Source organism: Amblyomma americanum, chromosome 10, assembly GCF_052857255.1.
Source record: "Amblyomma americanum isolate KBUSLIRL-KWMA chromosome 10, ASM5285725v1, whole genome shotgun sequence".
Taxonomy (NCBI): Eukaryota; Metazoa; Arthropoda; class Arachnida; order Ixodida; family Ixodidae; genus Amblyomma; species Amblyomma americanum.
In genome coordinates, this window is record NC_135506.1 from 50,297,725 (window position 1) to 50,319,160 (window position 21,436).

Consider the following 21,436-nt stretch of genomic DNA (forward strand, 5'->3'; position numbering starts at 1 on the left):
GTCTTCATTTCTTCTTTCACTCTCTCCTTTATTCCTTCCCTTACGGCGCGGTTCAGGTGTCCAACGATAAATGAGACATATACTGCGCCATTTTCTTTCCCCAAAAACCAATTATTTTTATTATTATTGAAGGAAATCGAGCACTAACTGTCTAAGATCTCGGTGGGCAGCCGAACCGCGCCGTAAGGGAGAGTATAAAGGAGGGAGCGAGAGCGAAAAAATAAACGAAGAAAAGTGCCGTAGTGGAGGTCTCCGGAATAATTTCGACCACTTGGCAATATTTAACGTGCACTGACGTCGAGCTGCAGAGGAGCGGCTTTTGCGTCTCACCTCCACCTAAGCGCGGCCACCGCGGCCGGGTTTACCCGGTTCCCTTGGCCTTAATCTCTTTAATCACCATTCCTCGAAATCCTGTAATCAACTCTCCTTGCAGCGCAATCGTCCCCGGAACACCGTCTGCTAACAAGCTTACCGTGTCACCTCGTCCTCTTACCCGTACCCGCCCTTCCTCCTCCTGGAACGCTTCCCTTACCTCGGACAAGACGCATCGCCAGGTTGCCTTATTCACCCGCCGCGCTGTCTCAGTGGTTAGGGCGCTCGGCTACTGATCCGGAGTTGCCGGGTTCCAACCCGACCGCGGCGGCTGCGTTTTTATGGATGCGAAACGCAAATGGTGCCCATATGCTGTGCGATGTCGGTGCACGTTGAAGATCCCCAGGTGGTCGAAATTATTCCGGAGCCCTCCAACAGCACCTCTTTCTTCCTTTCTTCTTTCACTCTCTTCTTTATCCCTTCCCTTACGGTGCGGCTCAGGTGTGCGCCGATATATGAGACAGATACTGCGCCATTGCCTTTCCACAGGAATCAATTATTATTATTATCATTATTATTGGGTCACGCTCCCCTCTCAATGACGTACCTGTTCTCCCGCAGAACCGCCGATGCCGTACAACTCGCTCATCTGCGTGTTCGAAGCCGCCATGACCATCCGGGAGTTCTGGGAGCTTCCAAAGGACGGTGCCTGCGACTTCAGCTTCTACCAGGCGTACGAGCAGAACGGCACCGTGCTCGAAAGTTCCGGCGGCCCCTACGACGCCGCCCTCAAGCTCATCATTCAGGGCGCCTCTCAGCACTCCAAGACCGAGTACGGCGTCAGCTTCGACTACGAGTGAGTGCGCGCTTTGTTTGTGTGTTTTTACAAAGCACAAGCGTACAAGTGCCTTTGCACTGCATAATGCTGCCATTCATAGCTACCGCGGCCGGCGTCAACCAAAGTTGAAAAATCGGCGGGACCATCTACTACAGCAGGTCAAACACGCAGTGGGATGCATGTGGATGTGGTGCTTACAGTGGCTGGTGGTGGTGGTGGTGAAAACAATTATTTAATCATAGAGAGAGTGTTGGGGGTCGTTCACGCCCTTACAACAGAGAGCTCGAGTGGCGGCCCAGACCAATGGGGTCCCTGAATAAGGGACTCCACCTAGTACTGTAAGAGGAGCGGCCCACTAGGAAGTGCTCCCCACGTAACCTCTCTGCAATAATCAAATAAATGCGTTCACCACCACCTTACAACCACTAGGTGGGATGCCTAGTCAGGCACCCCATTGGCGGTTGCCGCAGCCCGGGCGCGCTCCGTTAAGGCGCTTTGGGCCTCGAGGGTGCACCAGCAGGAGAGGGCCGCCTCACAGTCCTCTCAGGTGCGGTTTAGGATAGGGGGTAGGGGTGGGTTCTGCTGGCAGGCCCACACCATGTGGTAGGTGTCAGACACCTCCCCACAGTGCGTGCACCGCCCGTCGAATTGAGTATCGAAATGCTTTAGATTGCTGGGCACAGCATCGTGTGAGTCAGCAGGCGCAGGAGTACCCGCTCGTTGGCCTTCCCCAGCCCTTTGCACGGGGTGGGAGGAGCTTGATGCGTGGATTTGTAATAATCGCATATTTCTTTAAAAGTGTAAACTGTATTGAAATCGGACTCCTGGTCAGCGTCGGGTCCCATAGAAAACGCCCGGAGAAAGAGCGCGCGCGCGCGCGCAGGTGGCGGCGTCGGCTGCCCGTTTCCGCCTCCATCGGCAGCTCCGTTCCATTCGGCGGCAACCTCTGCGGTTGTAAAGAAAATGAAAATTTGTTTTTGAAGAAAGGAAATCTCGCAGTAACTGTCTCACATATCTCGGTGGACACCCGAACCGCGCCGTAAGGGAAGGCATAAAGGAGGGAGATGAAGAAGAAAGAGGTGCCGTAGTGGAAGGCTCCGGAATAATTTCGACCACCTGTGGATCTTTAACTTGCACTGCCGTTGCACAGCACACAGGCGTTTTTGCTTTTCGCCTCCATCGAAACGCGGCCGGCGCGGCCGGATTCGAACTCGGGTGCTCCGGCTCTGTAGACGAGCGCCTTAATCACTGAGCCACCGCCGCGGGTACTACTGCGGTGTGAAAACGAAATTACCGTTGGTCGATGACTCTGTTACCACATGACCTAGCGCGGGTAATGCAAACATGCGACAAAGGGTAAAAAGTACAACAATTATTACCTCTCTGCGCAAGTCCTTATTGGTCTACGGGGTCTTTACATTACTTAGTGCCTCTGAAGAAAGAAAAGCTATTGCGCTGAGGTGAAGAATGGTCGAGTCGGGACTTGAGCCCCTGCTTCTTGGGTTGATAGCCGGGCGCGCTATCGCTCTGCTATACGGAGGAGCTTTGGTTGAGCGCGATAAAAGGAGGCCTTGTGTGAGCGAGCAATATCTAGTCAATTAGGATGACCAAGTGCGGGACCAATTCTTGTTAACTAGCAATCTATGCGCAGGAACAACCGGAATCCGCTTTACGTTAGTGTTCCTGTATATGCTGGGGCATATACAGGAACATGACGTGTCGTAATGGCGCCGGCAATCGGCAGTTGCTGGGACTAGAAGCGCAGCGGAGTACTCAGGAGCGCCAAAAGATGGCGCGCGAGACTTCCGCACATAAGTGGCAGGAGCCTCACGTGAAAGCTGTTTAGAGGTTTAGAGGCACCCCTCCTTGTCCCTGTGGGGGCTTCACAATACCCCTTCAGTCGGATAACAAAGCGGACAGCACTCAAGATGGGGAGCCCCATCCTCGTCCAGGTGGGGCCTTCACAATAGCCTCCCGTCGGATAACAAAGCAGACTGTGCTCAAGTTAGGAGGGGCTGTCCCCCTGTGTAGTGTTCCTGTGGGAGCATATACAGCAACACTACACCTGTGAAGTCAGCTTCCCCACGGAAAGTTTAACACTTGACGTCACGAAAATCATGTGATCGCCTCTCGGCGAATGGCGTTCGGAGCGGCAAGAGGAAAGAGACTCGCAACTCTGCTCCCTGCGGGAGCATATACGGGAACACTACCGCACATATACCTAGATAGGATGCGTTCGTCTTGTCCACTTGATACAAAGAGAAGAACCACAAGCCATGTTCTGACTGGTGTTACCATTGCGTTCTGAAAATATATTCTGAACGCTATTTCCGCGTCCAGAAGAGAGGCTAAAACGCTTTGTGACCAGTTGGGCTTTTGATCGGATCTCTGATTCCTCGCGGAATGTTGTTCCTTGCTGGTCATCCCATGGGGCAGGGTATAGTGGTCTCGACATTCGACAGATGCCGCTCTGGAATATTGCGCATTGTTGTTCAAAAATAGGGCTCCCCTTAGCATTCACTCTTATCATTAGCCCACAAAAACAAAGGCGTCCTTCATTACACTGAAGAAATAAAAATGGTGGTTTTTGACAGCCGAATTTTGAGGTGCGTTCATTCTGTTCATTATCTGTACGCTTGTTTAATTAACGTCTGAAAGGGTAAACGTTATATGGCTAAATGAAAACCGCGAGTGTAGAGCGGCTATCGAGTTCTTCGCATTTTCTGTTTCAGAGCCAGGAACAAAATACCAAAACAACTTTCGGAAGACGCGCTTACCCAGGATACATTGGAAGGATTTTGGAGAAAAAAACTGTATCATTACGGCTTTCTCACCATACCGCCCTTTCAGCTGAGCGAGGCGTCGTACAGAGAGGTGTACCAAACTCTGAAGGTAAGCTGGCATGTTTGCGGCAGCCTAATCGTGTCACACGTAATCGCCATCTTAAAGAAGCGCTTCTCTCTGATCCTGAATACATTTCATCCCGTAGAGATCACCGTCATAAAAAGTTGGCATCCCCTTTTTTCGCATGAACGCATATTTCCACTCATTTATTCCAAAAACAAGCAACGAATGGAACCACCTGCCCATCTCAGTTGCCACAATTACCGACTCTGTTTTGTTCAAATCTGCTCTCGAAAAATATGTTTACTCCCAGTAACCTGAATTTTACCGCGTTATTGTTGTTCCTATTTTCTGTCTCGTATTGCCGTGATTCCTGTGTTATAATTACTTACATAGAGATATTTTTCATGCATTCCACTCCAAGGGCCTTCAAGTACTGAAATAAATAAATAAATAAATAAATAAATAAATAAATAAATAAATAAAAAGTTATGTAACCATGGGAACCTATTCCGGTTGGGTTGCCCGTTTATGCCAGAGGGGAAACCGGTTCAAGCCCCTTTACATGCGTCATGACAGCGATCAGAACGAAAATGCTCATTACAGCCAAAAACAGTGTAGGAACTTACGAAAACATTTTCTCCAATGTTTTCTGTGTAATCCTCAGTTTGATGTAGGTTATGAAAGGATTAATTACCCTTATTACTCACCCGAGCAGACCGGTTCGAAAACAGGGGAAGAATGTACGCGTTTCTTAATTTCCCCTTATTAAGAAAAATTAGTCTTTAGATGAAGCCCGAACACGGCGCCACTGCGTGTTCGGGACCGTGTTTATTCGAGAAGTCGTTTTTAGGTCCGGACTTGTTTAGTGTTGTTTAACAAATCAGGATTACCCTGGCAACTGCTGGCAGTCTTGGTTAGGTTAGTTCGAGAATAGACTGCTGCTGAGAGGCTAAGTCTTCTTCTCCTGGATCAGGAGCGGATTTTCAACTTCGGAAATTTAGGAGCTGTGAAGCTTTCATTTCTAGGAGTACAGCTACGTGCGCGAGATGTTCTCTCACTTCTTGGTATCGGTGTTAACACTTGGGACACAATTTGCTCACTTTTTAACCAGTACTAAACTGAAACTCAATGCAGTGCGTGCATCAGCAAGAACGCCCTCTGTCTTAATGAAACAATACGACACGCTGGGCACTCGTTTCGAAGCAGTTTCATATCGAAGCTTAAGTTGGAAGCTGCGAGGACAAAACTCCGTTGAGGCTTCCGTAATGAAAGGTTGAAAAGCCCTTTGTAAAGCGACAAAGTTTTAACAAAAGTTTATCCTTACTAATAGCGTCGAACTTGCAAATGAGGCTGCGAGCTCCACTGACGCCCTTGCTGCCAACAGCCTGTGTTTCTCCACAAGCAGGCAGTGCTCGGACAAGGGTCTAGTATATTTCCTTCTGAGGTGAGGTTATCGTTCACAAGGTGATAATGACTGCTAAAAGCCATCACTATGCCAACGTGATTTGTTGTTTACGCGTGACGCTCACTGCCAAAGAAAGTTGCTGTCCTACGGCCATTATGGAGGCAAGAAAGCTGAACACTGGGCCGTTTGGAATGCATGCATTATATACAGAGAATCAGCTCTACAATTTTAAAGCTTTTAAAGCGAATGTCAAAAGCGGGTTTTCTGACACACTGGGTAGAATGTTGCCAAATGGGGTCGCAAAAGTCATTCCACTTGGTACTTTTTTTCTGTAACAAAGGAGGTCAAGTTTGATCAGATAAGCTATATCCACGCTCGATATAGCTTTCTTTGATAGGGGTGAGTTTTAAATGGCTTTCCGTAGGCTCTAATTTTTTTTTTCAATTTGTGCTTGTGTTTTACGTGTACTTTAGAGTAGCAATCAGAGAGGAATTGTTAAAAAATTGCTTCTACGCATGTTTAACAGCCGTTTGTGCACGCATTCACTGCTTTCCTTCCTTGGGTGCGCAGAAGATCAAAGAAGTCATTCACAAAGGAAAGAAACCAGCGCGGCCTAGTTACTTCCTGGTCGCTGGTGCCTTGAACTCCCTGCGGTGGATAAACGAAACACGTGACAATATCAGGTGAGTGCGGTATGCACAAATAAATGTGAGATGTGACCGCTCTCCTAACTTTCAATGTTGACGAGGAAGCGTTCGGTTCACCAGTTATGCTCTCTTGATCTGTTTTATACAAAGAAAAGCAAAAACAGGTTGTTACAGTAACATAAGGCCTGAATTCTAACCGTCGGCTTTGACGTGCCTGCTGCTTCATCGAACGCAAGGGAAAGTTTCAAGCTCGCAAAAGGTAGCTGTGACTAATTTCTCTTCGGAAATCCGAGGAAAAGTGAAAAAATTCAAGCCGTCCTTCACTCTATTGCACAAGCAAAAGTACTATGTCATTGCATCGGCATTCAGTTCATTCCTGCTATGACCAGTATTCGGCATTATATCGGGTGGTTTCGGTGCATAATTTTCGTATCGGCTGGCCAACCAGAGCCCCTACACTTCTTTCCGCGCCGTGAATTTCGTGAGGAAAAATTAGATGTGGTTTAACGACTGTTGAATCTGTTTAGAGAGCGAAAGCTCTGGTGTATCGGGCAACTAGATGCGGCTTGCTGTTTGCAACGTTGAGTGCGTTCCGGACAACTGCCAGTGCCGGAGCTCGTCGAAGTGACCGCTTCGTAGGTCCCGCCCATGTCGCCGCCGTCTGTGGCGAAAGCAGCCTCGGTATAGCGCCTTTTCAACGCGCCGATTGACGTCAAGCTGTCACGTGACTTGCTTTGCGTTATACCGTATATGACGTCATTCGCTCATGCATTGTTATTTTAGCATTTCGATAAGTTCATTTTCAAGGTCAAGCTGAAGGTCACGTCACGTGTTTAGCACTTGTAGTTATCTGTTGCTATAGCAACATACATATCAACTGTTTAATAACGGTAATTAACCCGTATAATTACTCTTACATTATTAGGCTAACTTCCTCTTTCCAGTAATATTGTTACGTCCAGTAATATTGTTTCCAGTAATATTGTTGCAGCTGCGTCGAGGAACAGGGGAATCCGTGGTGATACCCAGCAACGTCCACCACAACTGTTACGTACTCAGCAGGCACTGAGTGAATCTGGGGTGTTTATTTAAGAGATTTAGCGACGGGGCGCAGAGCTCAAACCGATCAGACCGACCAGCTTCCTCTTTCTCCACGCTTCTGATCTCCTCTCATTTGTCGTCTACGCAAAGCACGTTACAATATATTACATGCGGCCATTTTTATGCTCACTACAAATTATGCTCATTACTATGACGTCATCATTGTTAACCACACTAACTAGTACACGCCTATATACTATAAGCGATCGAGTGGAGCTACGCCGCGGCGAAGCGCGGACCTGGGCACAGCGACCACCCGTTTCTAGATGCAGATGCGGATACATTTTTATGCTTACTACTATTTATGCTCATTACTATACTATGACGTCATCATGCTAACCACACTAACTAGTACACGCCTATATACTATCTTAGACTACCGATCCAGCGGAGCTACGCCGCGGCGAAGCGCTAAGCTCGGCACAGCGACCACCCGTTTCTAGATGCAGGTCCGGAAACATTTTTATGCTTACTACTATTTATGCTCATTACTATACTATGACGTCATAATGCTAACCACACTAACTAGTACACGCCTATATAATATCTTAGACTACCGATCCAGCGGAGCTGCGCCGTGGCGAAGCGCGGAGCTCGACACAGCGACCACCTGTTTCTAGACTCAGATGCGGTTGCTAGGGGCGCCGTTGCTAACCACCTTCCTGCTCCGCTCGAGGCTCCGGCAAAACGCAGCGAAAGTTTGTTTCGGACTAGCGTAGTATAGCTTTGGCTCTAAAAATGTTGCCAGGATCAACTGAGGTTCAGCATAAATTTTCAATTTCACCCTTAGCGACAGTAATGCACAATATGACATTATCTGGCCTTGAGCCTCGGATATGCTCATCATGAAAGCTTCGGCCCAAAAATGCCGTCCCATAGCAAGGTGTCATACTTTTCAGCCTTTCGTACTTCACGAATGTACACTTTCGTGCTGAAGAAATTTGCGCACTTAAATGCGCGCCATCTAGCCCAACAATTTCTGCCACTTTCCAGAGGCACTGTATCTGCATTTGAAATATAGGATAAATATCTAACTAAAAGCACGGCTTTCGAGATGCCGCCGAGACCAAGCCACACAAGGAAGCAACCTACTAATATAGTTGCTTTACAAACCTAAGGTGGTGAGGTGAATGCTAGCTTGTGAAGAGCGGCAACTGCAACTGACGGCGGTGAATTTTCCCGCGTTATGAGATCCCTATATGAAGTTTTTCCTTGCTCTTGCATTTTTCCTTCAGAAATATACTGCACGTCCACGGCGTCGTCGCCTACGGCCACGTGGCCCATGACGATCGGGGAAAAGGGCAGGTATTGCCGCCGATCTTTTGGAATTCGTCAAAAATTATAAACCAGGAGATCTACCCGTACAATTTAGTAAGTATATACTCTCAAGTTGTGAAGCGCCTCGCAGCGCAAAAAAAAAAAGAACAGTGTTGGGCACAACGCAGGGCTTACACCGCCACTAAAAAGCCACGGGAGGTTTTTAAAGCGCAGCTCCGGAAGTTTTCGAGATTACCGTGCTCAAATGAAACTTACATTGCTCGTTTTCCGAGCTGTACGTTTTCTTCTCGTTCTTGAATACTTCCAGAAAGTTTGGCAACCATGCAACGTTTCATTCCAGCGCAAAACGATTTTACAGTTTGCCGTTCCCGTGATCCTAGTTCATATCAGCTTGCCCAGGAAAGAACTGTTTCTGAAACATCCATAACTACAGCGCAAACGACAGGACAGAGATGAAGAAGGGACACCACACAGCGCTGTCCTGTCGTTTGCGCTGTAGTTATGGATCATCGTAAACACCAACTCGCCCAACAAATGCTTTTGTCGAACTTCATTTCTGAAACATCTTAGCCTTTTAAAGATTATGCATGTCTCCCTTTAATTTCTTCACAGGTAATTATACATCGCGAAAAACTTTTTAGGCCTTATACACCAATGTTTCATTACTTCATGAAACTTCACACCCATCGCATCTTATTACCTTAATTTGAGCGTTCAGCTTGTGTTTGGCGCTCTTTGGCCTGAGGTGCCCTTGCGCCATTAAAACCCACCACCACCACCACCATTGACACCAACATCATCATCATCAGATTAGCTTTAGTTCAGATTTCTACGGGCAACACTGCATTTAGACGACACAAAGATTCCCAGCACGTTAATACCTGCTCATCGCTTCAGTAACAAAATATTTATGCCCGTATTAGTCTGTCACAGGCATTTTATGAAAGGACTGATCGCTTCCAGTCTCTGCTTCAACTATTCAACGAGCGGAGGAGTATTTATCGGGGAATGTCTGTGCCGTCATCGATGCGTCATGCGAGTTCTCACGCTTGGCTACGGAGGAAGTTCCTGTTTCGGTTTTATCTTTACTGCTTTAAAACGGTTCCCAATTGTTATTTTGAAAAACGGTTTGCTGTGAAGGAGGCAGGAGACTCTAAGGATTATGGTGTTACTGTATCAACTAAAATTATTTACAGAACTCCCGGAGTTGCCGTTTAAGGAATGTCAGCTGAATGAAAATGCATGTGGCAGCGTAAACATGTCTTGAGAGTTGGATTCAGCAGATATTAAGAGGAAATGGCCAAGAAAGTAAATTCCTCGCCTTCCTAAGTTGCCAGAAATACAACTGTCATGCATTTATGCTGCTCGTTTTGAGTCTTCTGAATTGAATTTATGCATCCGCTCGACAATTATGGCATAGAAGAGCAGACTTCAGCCCACGGTGCAGTTTCCCATCAGTGGCAAAAAACAAAAACACCTAAGCAATACTTGTGTAACCTTACTTCATCATACACTATACACAAGTATATTGAGAGAAGTTGTAGGGTTTTAATGTAGGTAAACTGAGTAGACGTGAGTAGGCGTGTGTTTAGCCTGATTGGCTCATGGTTTTGATTTGAAGCATCGTCGGTACGTGCGGTGACGATGTTAGACTCAGATTAAGCTCTAATCGAGGTTAAGCTGATCTGATCTGTTCGCGGCGCAGATGAAAATTGATGAAAACGACGACGTGCAATGCGGCCACTACACTCTAAACACGAATACGTCTATATGTGGAACTTGCGCTGAAGTTTGCGGTGCCGATTGCAGCGCCATTACACACTGCCTAGCGAGAAGAGCAAGCAGTTTTGGGTAGTACTCTTCGTACTTTTCCGCGCCACCTTCAGGCGCTTATTGGCGTGAGCCTCCGCGCTCTGTCGAAGGCGCACGTGCCGTGCGTCAGCTATCTGGGCTACGCCGAGAGAAGCTAGGCAATGAATGCTGTCCGCCAAACGCGGGTATCTAATCGCGCAGAATGTGTTCTCGCGTTTGCAGAGGCCCAAGCGGCTGACAAAACCAGTTTTGAATCGCCGAATGGAACAATTGCAGTGTCACCTTGGCAGCGCAGGTTCCCCATGGGAGTAAAAAAAGAGTAAGCTCTCTCATAGCGTACTCTTTTTTATAAAAGGGAGTGCGACAGACGACAGCTTACTCTCTTTTTAACTCCTTTCTGTTTAGAGCGTACCTGCCACAATATGCCTGTAGGTATCAAAGGGTGTCCTTTTTATTTCCCAGGCAGACCACTCCTGTTTCATTAAAGTCTCTCTCTCTCTTTCTCTTGTTATTTCCAAAGACAATTTAGTTTATCTGTAGTGTCTAACTGCAGCACGTCGTTTGTGCAGAAGCAGAAGAAAGTTATAAGTTCACGCAGTTACCGAACTGCATTATTCTCTCATTTGATTTCCCTTCTCAGGACACAGCTCACTGGGCGGTTCATGAACTGTCCAAGCAAGGGCTAGGGCACACGCAGTTCTTTCTGTCTATGGCGCTGGGATGCCGCGACTACCACACCCCTGGCAGGCACGAAATCCTGGCGAAAAGTGGCCCGGACACGAAGAAGCCGCTCTGGGTCAACATCGCCGACGTATGCGTACTCATGTTCACTGAACAAACTTTCTTTGTTCCAGAACCAAACTTTTTTGTTAATAGTTACATGGTATCACTGCCGCCTAGGATAGGTACGGTAACATTCGCAACCACGTTTCTTTTTCCTTGCTAGCCTTTTAAAAAAGTGGTGTCGCGCTTGTGACCACCTTTTCTCAGATAACTTATTTGTCGATTATGCCTTCGCCACCCGATCAATACTGCCTGCTTTTTCTTTTCTCGTCCCAAAGCGACTGAGGCTATGGGGGACGCCGTAGTGAAGGTCCCCGGAAACCTTGACTACCTGGGGCTCTTGACGTGCACTGACATCGCACAGTGCATGGGCCTCTAGAATTTCGCCTTAATCAAAATTCGATCGCCGCTACCGGGATCGAACCCGCGTCTTTCGGGTCAGCAGCCGAGCGCCATAACCACTCAGCCACAGGGGCGGCTCATAGTGTAATGTACTGGCCGCTGTTATCAGTGCTTATTGCTAGGAGTGGACGAATATCGGAAATTTAATACCGAGTTATATATCCCAGATTATATTCGCAAAAAAAAGTTCAAAATTATTCGAACGAATCGAGTACGGTACGAAGTTTTCGAATCGCTTTCTAAAACTGGCACGAAATTGAAATGGGTGCGCCATTTTTTCTTCAACGACTCTTTCAAAAACTGGGTTCACTGCGGCTCCTCATAGCCTGCTGCCGCGATCAATCTGCGTGGAAAGGAGAGTTCAGAGTCGGGACAGGGTGCATTGGTGCGACGGCATTTCTACTGGTCGTACAGAGGACAAAACACATGTCTAGAACGAGCAAATTGTGTTCCGAAGCTCACAAAACCGCTGCGACCAGGAATGCAAAAAATGGCGTTGAAATCGTATGAGTTCAGCTCCACATGCTTAATTCCAGATAATTTTTAATGAAATGTTATCGCTAGATACGGGGTGTTCATCCCGAAACACACCCATAAAGTGTTCTAGACAAACGTTTTGCCCTCTGTAAATATTGCCGTGAACTACGCGGTATACATGTTATCGAATCTGGCCAGCAACAGACAGCCCACTTATTTTCAGTTCGCGCGATGACTGCTCTCTTACTGTCTGTCAAGCGTTATCATCGCCACGTGCCTGCTTGCGAATGGCTCGCAGAAGAGCGATAAGCCAGGCACAAAATCTGCTCGGGCTATGGCCGTTAGGCCACACCGTTCGTCTGCACCCGACGGCGGTCGCCCGCTTTGCCGCTGCCGAGTTACTTCAGTTTGAGCACAAGTTCGCTCAATGAAGAGCTTTCTTAGCGAGGTGCCTGTGCCTCATTGCCACACGTGGCTTGAGGTCCTCAAGATTGTGCGACACGACAGGGTTCAGCCAGGTTTAGCAAGCGCCGCCTTCATGCGCCGTCTTGTAACGGATGGTTTGTAACTCGCGTCCATCTCATCAACTCGGGTGGGGCTCCGGTTTCTTTACTCTCGTCATCGCTAGTTAAAGCTGTCCAGTGGTTGAGCATTCGCCTCGCATATCGGGAGGTGCGGGGTTCGATCCCCAGTGCCGCAGGGTACCCACCAGTGATACGATGGGTACAAGCTTCCCCTGGCCTGGTGCTCGGCTTCTTTAGGGTAAAATGCTAGGGAAATGGGTCTCTGACCCCACCTTGAGCAAAACCAAAATACCTTGCGCCATGGCACTCTTTGGTCGCAGATACCCTTGCGCCGTAAAAATTCACTATCATCACCATCATCAAGTTGATTTTCCAGTTTCACATAACGGTCATAGGGCTAATGTGTCGCCTTCGTGTTGCAAGCCTTTGTAGTGAAAGTCATTGTTGCCTCTTTCGACAGCTGCATCTTTAACTCCTTGAGTTATAGCGCCGCAGCTAGCGCTTCACTGTTTTGTATAAATACTCGCCGAAGTAGCGAATCACCCTAAATGAGTGGATTAATGAAAAAAAACGCCACCAGGAACGCACTGGTGTTTGCTGAACTAAGGTCTAGGGTTTATAACAGGGACGCGAGTGCGCCCATTACACAGGGCCTCGAAGGGGCGAATCACCTCAGTGTGCTCCGTCCTGGTTGACACGGAAGTCAATAATTTTCTTCCACTGCACTGCTGAAACAATGAAGTTAGATGCACCACATTGTTTAGCCGCAGCCAGGGACGCGAATATTTCGCGCTCACACCTTTATCCTCGGAATCGCAACCCAAAGACAACGAACGCACGTAGTGTTGGTCCTTCCGAGTAACTCTCAATGCGCTAGAGGTGGTGGAATGAGGCGAGAGGGTGTCGACCTTCCTGAGTGCATGCAACACAAGAACGTCGAAGGCAACCTCAGAGCACAGCCCCCCCCCCCCCCCCCCCCTAACAGCTGCTGCAACCCAGGGCAGATATGGCGAACCAGCGCGAGCGCAGTGACATGAATGTGCGAGAGCTTGTCGCAAAGCGGCGGCCGCGTGATTGACAGATGTTTAAAAAAAAGTTTCAAGTCAGTCGGCCGGGTCGGTCGGTCGATCGGGTCGGTGTGAAAAATAAGTAATCGTGAATAATTGATTGACTGGGCGCATGCCCCGTCACCATTACGTGTCGTCTGCCTCGGAAAACGAAACGACAGTACATGCCGAAGTGCTTGTTCGGTGCGCACTACCATCGATGTTTGAAAGTGGAGGCACTTTGTCGAGAGATGTAGAGTCTTTGTCAAAAGTACACAGCCCAAGGGGTCTGCTTCTCTGATCTGCAACGTGGCTCCTCTTGAGTAAACTCAGGTACCCTAATCTCACAAAGGCGGGATAAACTTAAGCCCTAAACCCTCCTAAGCTTAGGACTGTCGAATGTGCTCAAGGGTGCAGCTACGCGGCTCGGAAGCAAACCCTTTGGGTTGTATATTTTTGGCAAAGCCTGTACCATTCCTTAGAAGCAGGGCGCGCTGAAACGAAAACTATACGATGCGACCTCTACTGCAGCAGAAGTCGCGCGGCCGGAAAAGAGCGGCTGGTGCCTGCGTGTTGGCCTTTGTTTAGTCCGCACCTGCACGTAGTACTTTTCCCGACGACACTTTTGAGTAGAACATCTCGCAACGAATACGGCTCTTCGGGCTTTTCTACCAGCGCGTTTTGGGGTAAGGTTTCCCGTGCGCGTATAGACACGCACACAAGCATGAACGGCCGCCGCGGTGGCTGAGTGGTTATGGCGCTCTTCTGCTGGCCCGAAAGACGCGGGTTCGATCCCGGCCGCGGCGGTCGAATTTCGATGGAGGCGAAATTCTAGAGGCCCGTGTACTGTGCGATGTCAGTGCACGTTAAAGAACCCAGGGTGGTCGAAATTTCTGGAGCCCTTCACTACGGCGTCCCTCATAGCCTGAGTCGCTCTGGGACGTTAAACACCCGTAAATCAAATCAAACAAGCATGAACGCGACGGAAAACAAGGAAAATAGAAAGAAACATGTTTTTTTAGTTGTTTCGCAGCTCTGATCACGGCATAACAAACTTTCGTGCTCTGCTGTGGTACGGCACGCCGCAAGAAATTGTCCTAGTCATGCTATGTTCGAGGATCACTCGTTTTACAAACCTACCGTTTAACAGCTGCGAGTGTTCATTCGGGTCTCTATGTTGTCTTCGACCGTTCTTTGGCCCGTCCTGTTGTGCAGACCGGGTCACCGCAATGCCCCGTTCCCTTTGCGCTGCAGGTCTGCACAAACAGCAGCTGGACTAGGCGCTTCCATGACACCACTCCCATCGGCGCATTTTTCGAGAACGTCGAGGAAAAGCGGGTCGTCACGTGCGACAGCGATGTGTCTTCCCGGGAAAAGGTGGGTCCGGCAACTGTTGAATGGAAGGGGCACTTACTTGAGTACATCTACGACAGTCGCTTTTCCTTTGGAGCGTTATACAGCCGTTATCAAAAGCGCGCAGCCAATGGTGCTTTCTTTTCATCCATGTAGAGCCCTCAATAGAATCCCCGGAAGGCCGAAGTTGTTGAGGGGTGTGAACGAGACAGTTGGTATAACTTCTTGAGAGATTTAGGACACTGGCGCGATGAACCTCGTTGGTTCTCCTAATACCAGGCCGATGCCGATTACACTGACCACAAGAAATACATTATCTTGCGCTTATATTCACGTCCATCCACCCCTTAGTAGGAGTAGTAGCCTAGTAGTACTGCAGTGGTTGTTTTGAGAGAAAAAAAAATTAGGAGTGATCAGCTGTATTTATGCAGAGGAAGTGCGATGGCATTCTTTTTTTTTTTACTCGCGAATCTATTCAAATTCTTATTCTATTCCAATTGTGTGTTTGGCGCATCACAGCCTAAGCTGCTTTTGCGCCAATAAACTCAATATAACGAACTATCTATTCAAATGCCGATTATATTCTGATTTTCTTCTAAAATTCTATTGCTATTCGTATTCGCTTCTCGTAATGTGAAGAAACGATCACGGAAAAGTACTAGCTCCCACAATGCTAATTTTTGCGCAGATTTTTGCATGCAAACGTGATGTCTTCTCCTGCAGTGGTTCGTTTTTACTCTGCCCATTACGTCACCTCTAATTTTTTGGGGGGTGTGAAATCCGGCAGTGGTTACTACACAACCCGTGCCACACTGATAGATCGCGGCGTGTCTGCGTACCACTACCGGTGCAGTGATGCAGCGGTTAAGCGACCGGTGGGGCTTGTGAGACCTATAGGTTGCTCTACCTGAGCGCTGCAGAGAAGGAATAGCTGCCGGAAGCCTAATTTTTGCACAGATTTTTCTTCGGAAGGTTGTCTATTTTGCACATAGGTTTGCTGCTGCCCGTGTCATTTTCTTCTTAGTAATTTTTATTTTTGCTGAGTCATTCTTCGTCCGGCGTCTCCGCCCACTAAAAAAATTGTTTTTTTTTTCTGAAAGGAAATGGCGGCAGTAACCGTCTCAATTCTCGGTGGACAGCTCAGCCGCGAAGTGAGGGAAGGGATGAAGATGGGAGTGAAAGAAGGGGGAAGAGAGAAAGAGGTGCTGTATTGGAGGCTTCAGGGATTATTTCGACCACGTGGGGATCTCTAATAAATTGCACCGACATCGCACAGCACAGGGGCACCTTTTGCGTTTTCGCCTCCATCGAAAGGAAGGCCGGAAAGGGGGACGGATGGCAGGTGGAGAGGGGGAGAGGTCCTTAAACACCACCTGCCACGGTTGGAAGGAGGAGGCTTCACGCAGGCGCCGACGCCGCGGGAAAATTTTCTCCTTCATGGCCTTCGTAATGCAATCGCATTATAAGAAGCCGCCGCGGGCACCGAAAGTACCTCACTGAATTGTGAGCGCGTCAACTACACCACGCGGCCGAAAAACTGTAGGCGACACTAAAGCCACGGCTTAAGAGAATGACGCTTTAGCGTCATACCCTAAAGCTGGGGCTTTATGCGTCATTGGGTTAACGCCCATATATGCGGAATTGATCATTGTTTACTTTATATGCATTGATCATTGGGAGTCCTCATACCCACCCTAACGTAGTGGTGCTGCGGTTAAGCGATGCGCACTGCCTCAGCAGATGGCTGTTATAAATACAGCCATCCGCGGGTCTTGTGAGACGCAGACAGCAACAAACCCTCGCGACCAGTCATTGTGGTCACTATAATGTGGTGACGTCACACATTCACGCGATCTAGATTGCAGGTCGTTGATTTCTTATCCGGGGATTTTTCGCTAACACTACCGCGACGACGCCCGGCTTTTCGCTGAGCAGCAGCCTTAACGATATCGCATTAAAAATGAGGACAAGACAGAGAAAAAGTGTGATGATGGAATACATTATCTAAAGGAAAGATTGTGCAAAGGACTGATAAAGAGTCATGTTGGATAAGAATCAACACAAGGGTGGCTGCGGCAGAGTGCTCCAGGACACCCTGCAAAGCGCGTCTCCTGGACTAGCGCAGTGGAAGGTGAACCTTGGTGCAGCCCTGATGGTTCGGTGTGCCGTCGTAGGCCTACTTGAACAACATGGTCTTTCGGTCATAGGGAAACGAAGTAGTTTTCCGACTCGACGTTGCAGACACCGATGGCGACCCAGCCTCTCGGACACAGTTGCTGCTGCAAAAAGATTGATTTGGAATTTTAAAAAAATCTGTTAGACAAGAAGAAAACATCTCCTTCGCGTCATACAGGCCACCGTTTCGCTGAGACGATCGCCGGATTCGTAAATCCTTTAGTCTCTGCTTTCGACAATAGGTGCTTTTATTCTTTGGTGTTTCAGCAATGAAACTTTGAAAAAGGCCGATTAGCAAAATATAGTGGCAACCAACTATTGCCGGCTACGGCTACGAAAAGTTTTGTATCTTCGAACTGACATAATAATATCAGGGGACCAATTCATTGTTGGATCTGTTCATTGGAACATCCATATTCTAAAGTGAAAAACTTCCTGGTGAAAAGAACAGAAGTTCTCGCCATCTTGTCTGGGGGTGTGATTCACTAAGAGAGTGCGGCCATCTCTGCCCGTGTTACCGATGATCGTAGCTTCAGAATTCGCCTGTGTTTTGGGGCTAACACGTCGTAACGTAAGCTCTTACTCAGACGATTAGTAAGGAGCTCTGTTAAGTTTGTCACCCGAAAAAAAAAGCGCAGCTTAGATCTGAAAAGCCGCTTGTAATTTTCAGAAGTGGGCTTCGGTTCTACTTACAGGTTGGAGTATAGCGCTAGAGTTTTCGGTGCCCACGAACTGAGAGGGGTACCACTTTAAGTGAGGAGCCTGGTGAGGGGTGACAGAAAAGTATGCTTTCTGATAAAGGAAAAAAATGTGTATATATAAAGAGATGTAAGCCGCATGGCTTGGTGTCCTTTACAGGCATTTATTGATTTGACCGGTCAAGCTAGTGTCTTGGTGTAATCACTGTGCCCTCATGTTGCACTGAGAACTTAACGCAACTCCGCAAACTACTCGAACATAGTATTATCTAAGCTATAAGTTGAACAGAACTCGGCGAGGCCTACACCTTAAACAGCATATAACCAGCGTTGACTCGGCTTAGTCATAGGGATCATCTCTACCAATTCACTGTAGGGACTAAGTAAGCCTCCTATTTAGCATCTGAGGTCTGTCGAGTGCAACCGAGATTTCGTTAGGAAACAAAAAGAGTTTTGCGATTATTTTCAGCGTTAAACCTTTTCGTGCGATGACAAACAGTTGCGATCACTGAGAATTTCAAGCGCCGTAATATCAGGACTGAGCATGGTGTACTCTGCTCGGTAATGTCATCGTAAAATTGTCACGATCTAAACCCTTAATTCTATCGGTAAGAACTAAATTGAGTAGATTGAAATGGCTAATGTGTTCAGGCCGCGAACTGATAAGGATAAACTTTAGTATAATAGTAATTGTACAACTAGATAAGTAGTTAGATCACTTATTAATAAAATTGCCTGTCAAGAGATCAAGTAACAGAGAAATTGAGGCTTTCTTGCGGTGGCTGGTTAGGCAGCCAGTATCTCTTGAGAAAGATTGGAAAGATAAAGTGTAGTGTTTGTGAAGCAGTTCTGCGCCACCTTTTGCAAGGACCGCAACGAGTGTGAAATGCCTAAAGATGCTGAGGAGAAATTGATTTTGGCTTGTGCTGAACATTTACCGTGTCCTAATGACAAAGAGGCTAGGTTTACCGTAAACAGACCTCCAATAACCTAGAAGAGGTCAAGGAATAAGTAACAGGTATGGCTTCCATGGGTCGTTTTCGCAGGCGAACTGCGGTGGCGTCAAAATAGTTTTTGTGGGGGGATACCTCAGGCTAGGCTGAATCGGTATTCACTTTTAAACTCAGATAACCTCGTCCCTTCGATCTTAACGTCAAGAGTGGGAACTGAGTGGCACGAAAAAAAAAAGAAATTTCAAACTCTATTTTCGACAAATACACTATTGCTGCCGTATAAAAATTAACATACCAAAAAAAAGCCGTGCAAGTGATTTTTAGTGAGAAAAAAAAATTATTTACTTATTTTATTTATTTATTTCTGATACCCTCATGGCCCAGAAGGCATTGTTAAGAGGAGTGGTACATACAGACAAACACAGATTTGTTCCAGGGCGGGAATTAGGAGTTGTCTTAGGCGTCTCTTTGAACATCTCACCGATTGTTTCATTTGTTTTTCATTATTTCCTCTATAGCTTTGCCGTGGCAAGAAATCCCTGGTGTCGGTCAAGTACGGCCTGGTGGCTTACCACACAGATCTCGACGACCCGGACGAGACGTGCGGCCACGGTGCCTACGCGCATCTCCAGTTCGCCCGAAAACTGGTGCAGTTATTCAACACGCGCTTCAACGAAGACAACGACTACGACGAGTGCATGAAGCTCTGGGCTAACTACAGGCGGAGATAGGAGCACCGCACTCGTTTGGGACGCTTGAGGAACAATGTTGCTAGCCGCCATGTGTGAAATGCGGCGTGAAGTGGAGTTTGTATTCATAATGTCACCTTTCGCATGGTTAGGTGTAAATAACGGCACATTCCAGATCGCTAACGTCCTTCGCTGCATCTGACATTTATCTAACCAATGCGCTGTTTCTATGGCGCGGTATGATGAAGTACGGTATGGTATACAATACCATATTATACCAAAACATATATCAAATAATATACCATACTACTCCACACCATACCATGCATCATATTATACACCATTTCATACTATACCACATATCATATCGTGTACCATACCATATATCATATCATATATAATATACCATACTAATTCATACCATACAATACCAGACCATACCAAACAAAACCATATCGTACCATACCATACCATACCATTCACCATGTTAGGTTTCTGAAAGGCCCCTTTGAAACAGACCACACTAACGCCATCAGTGAAGTGATATAGCAATGCACGGAACGTAACCAAACCCTATTTGTCGCCTTCATAGATTACGAGGAAGTATTTGACTCAGCGGAAACCTTAGTCTGGAAGAATCGCGGAACCGGGGTGTAAAATGAGCATCTGAAAATGTACGGGAAAGCATCTATAGCGCCTTCACAGCCACCGTAGTCCTCAATTGGGGAAATGATAGAATCCGAACGTGAGGTGGTGTCAAGTAGGGAGGCACGTACCATACAGCGCGTGTGTTAGAGGAGTGCTATACACTACGTGTTTATGCAGAGATCTGCATTGGGAAGAGTTGAGGGTAAAAGTTAATGGGGTATCCATCACAATTTGTGAAGAACGATGGAGACGACCTAAACGGTTGTGGGAACCCTTCAAGAAAGTATTTTAAAGCTGCGCTGGCGCTTCGAGCACTCGTGCCTTACTGCTTTCCGCATTTCCCCCGATTCACGCGCGTGGCGCTCAACCAAGCCGCCGCCACAAGGGTCCTCGCCTGCAGATACCGAGTCCCGTGTCCAACGAACAAGCTTCCGATGGTGAGAGGCTGCAGGTAACGGCGGCGAGGAGGCCAAGGGTGCAGAACACAGGGCAGGACATGCAGTGCGTGTCAGTGTTGTCGATGGAGTTAGGCTTCAGTCTCTTGATTGACGCGACTGCCAGCTTGTCATCGAGATGAATGTGAATAGTTTGGGAGTGTGGTCCAAAACCAAACACGCCCCTGAATATGGATCGCCGCGTGGCGTCAGTCCGCTGGGGCATGTGACTTGGACCGAGTAATGCTTGAAGATGGGTGCATCTGGAGTATCGTGACGAGGTTGGATAGGCCAAAGCGCTGTGAACGACTGTTAAAGGCGTTGGAGGAATGAGGACGCGTTTGAATGTGTACAGAGAAGAGAGAGAGACATGGACTAACTCGGCCGGGAGTAGTATGGAGTAGGCATGTTGTGCATGTTGTGCAGGGCATGTTTTGCGAAGGCAAGATAACCGCTGGTCTTTAAGGGTAACGGAGGGGATTCCAAGAGAAGGCAAGCGTAGCAGGGGCCGGCAGAAGGTTAATTAGGTGTGCGGATGAGGTTAGGAAATTTGCAGGCATAGGCTGGGAGCAGCTGGCAAAGGACAGGGCTAATTGGAAAGACATGGGAGAGGCCTTGCCCTGCTGTGGGCGTAGTCAGGCTGATGATGATGATGGTGGTGATGAGTTTGAATAGTTCTTAATGAAGCAGTCAGGAAAAAAAATCCACTTTTTTATATTGAGGTCTCAAATGTTTCGTAAAATATGACTGTAAATATTAATTCGCGCTTCGCGTTCTCATATATCGGAGGTCAGTTGTGAAATCCGTCATTTTCAGTTTAATTTCCAAGTCAGCGATAACCACAGCGGTGCCATTTGAGGGCTTCGAGCATCGCCCTCGTATGCGGGATGTGCGGTGTTCTGTCCCTAGCTGCGTCGGCCACCCACCGGTTATATAATGAGTAGAAGCTTTCCCCTGGCTTGCTGTTCCTCTCATGTTGGGGCTAACTGCTTGGAAAATCGGTCTTTGACCCCA

At 47.7% G+C, this 21,436-nt stretch overlaps 1 protein-coding gene across 1 annotated transcript; it reads left to right on the forward strand.

The window, feature by feature from the left end:
- The first annotated feature begins 940 nt into the window (after positions 1-940).
- On the forward strand, positions 941-19,500 carry LOC144108279 (uncharacterized). Its single transcript, XM_077641549.1, has 7 exons — positions 941-1,168; positions 3,883-4,042; positions 5,973-6,085; positions 8,386-8,521; positions 10,881-11,051; positions 14,727-14,849; positions 19,170-19,500. The coding sequence occupies exons 1-7, from the start codon at positions 942-944 to the stop codon at positions 19,380-19,382; spliced, it is 1,143 nt and encodes a 380-aa protein (XP_077497675.1). The 5' UTR covers position 941; the 3' UTR covers positions 19,383-19,500.
- Positions 19,501-21,436: the final 1,936 nt, after the last annotated feature.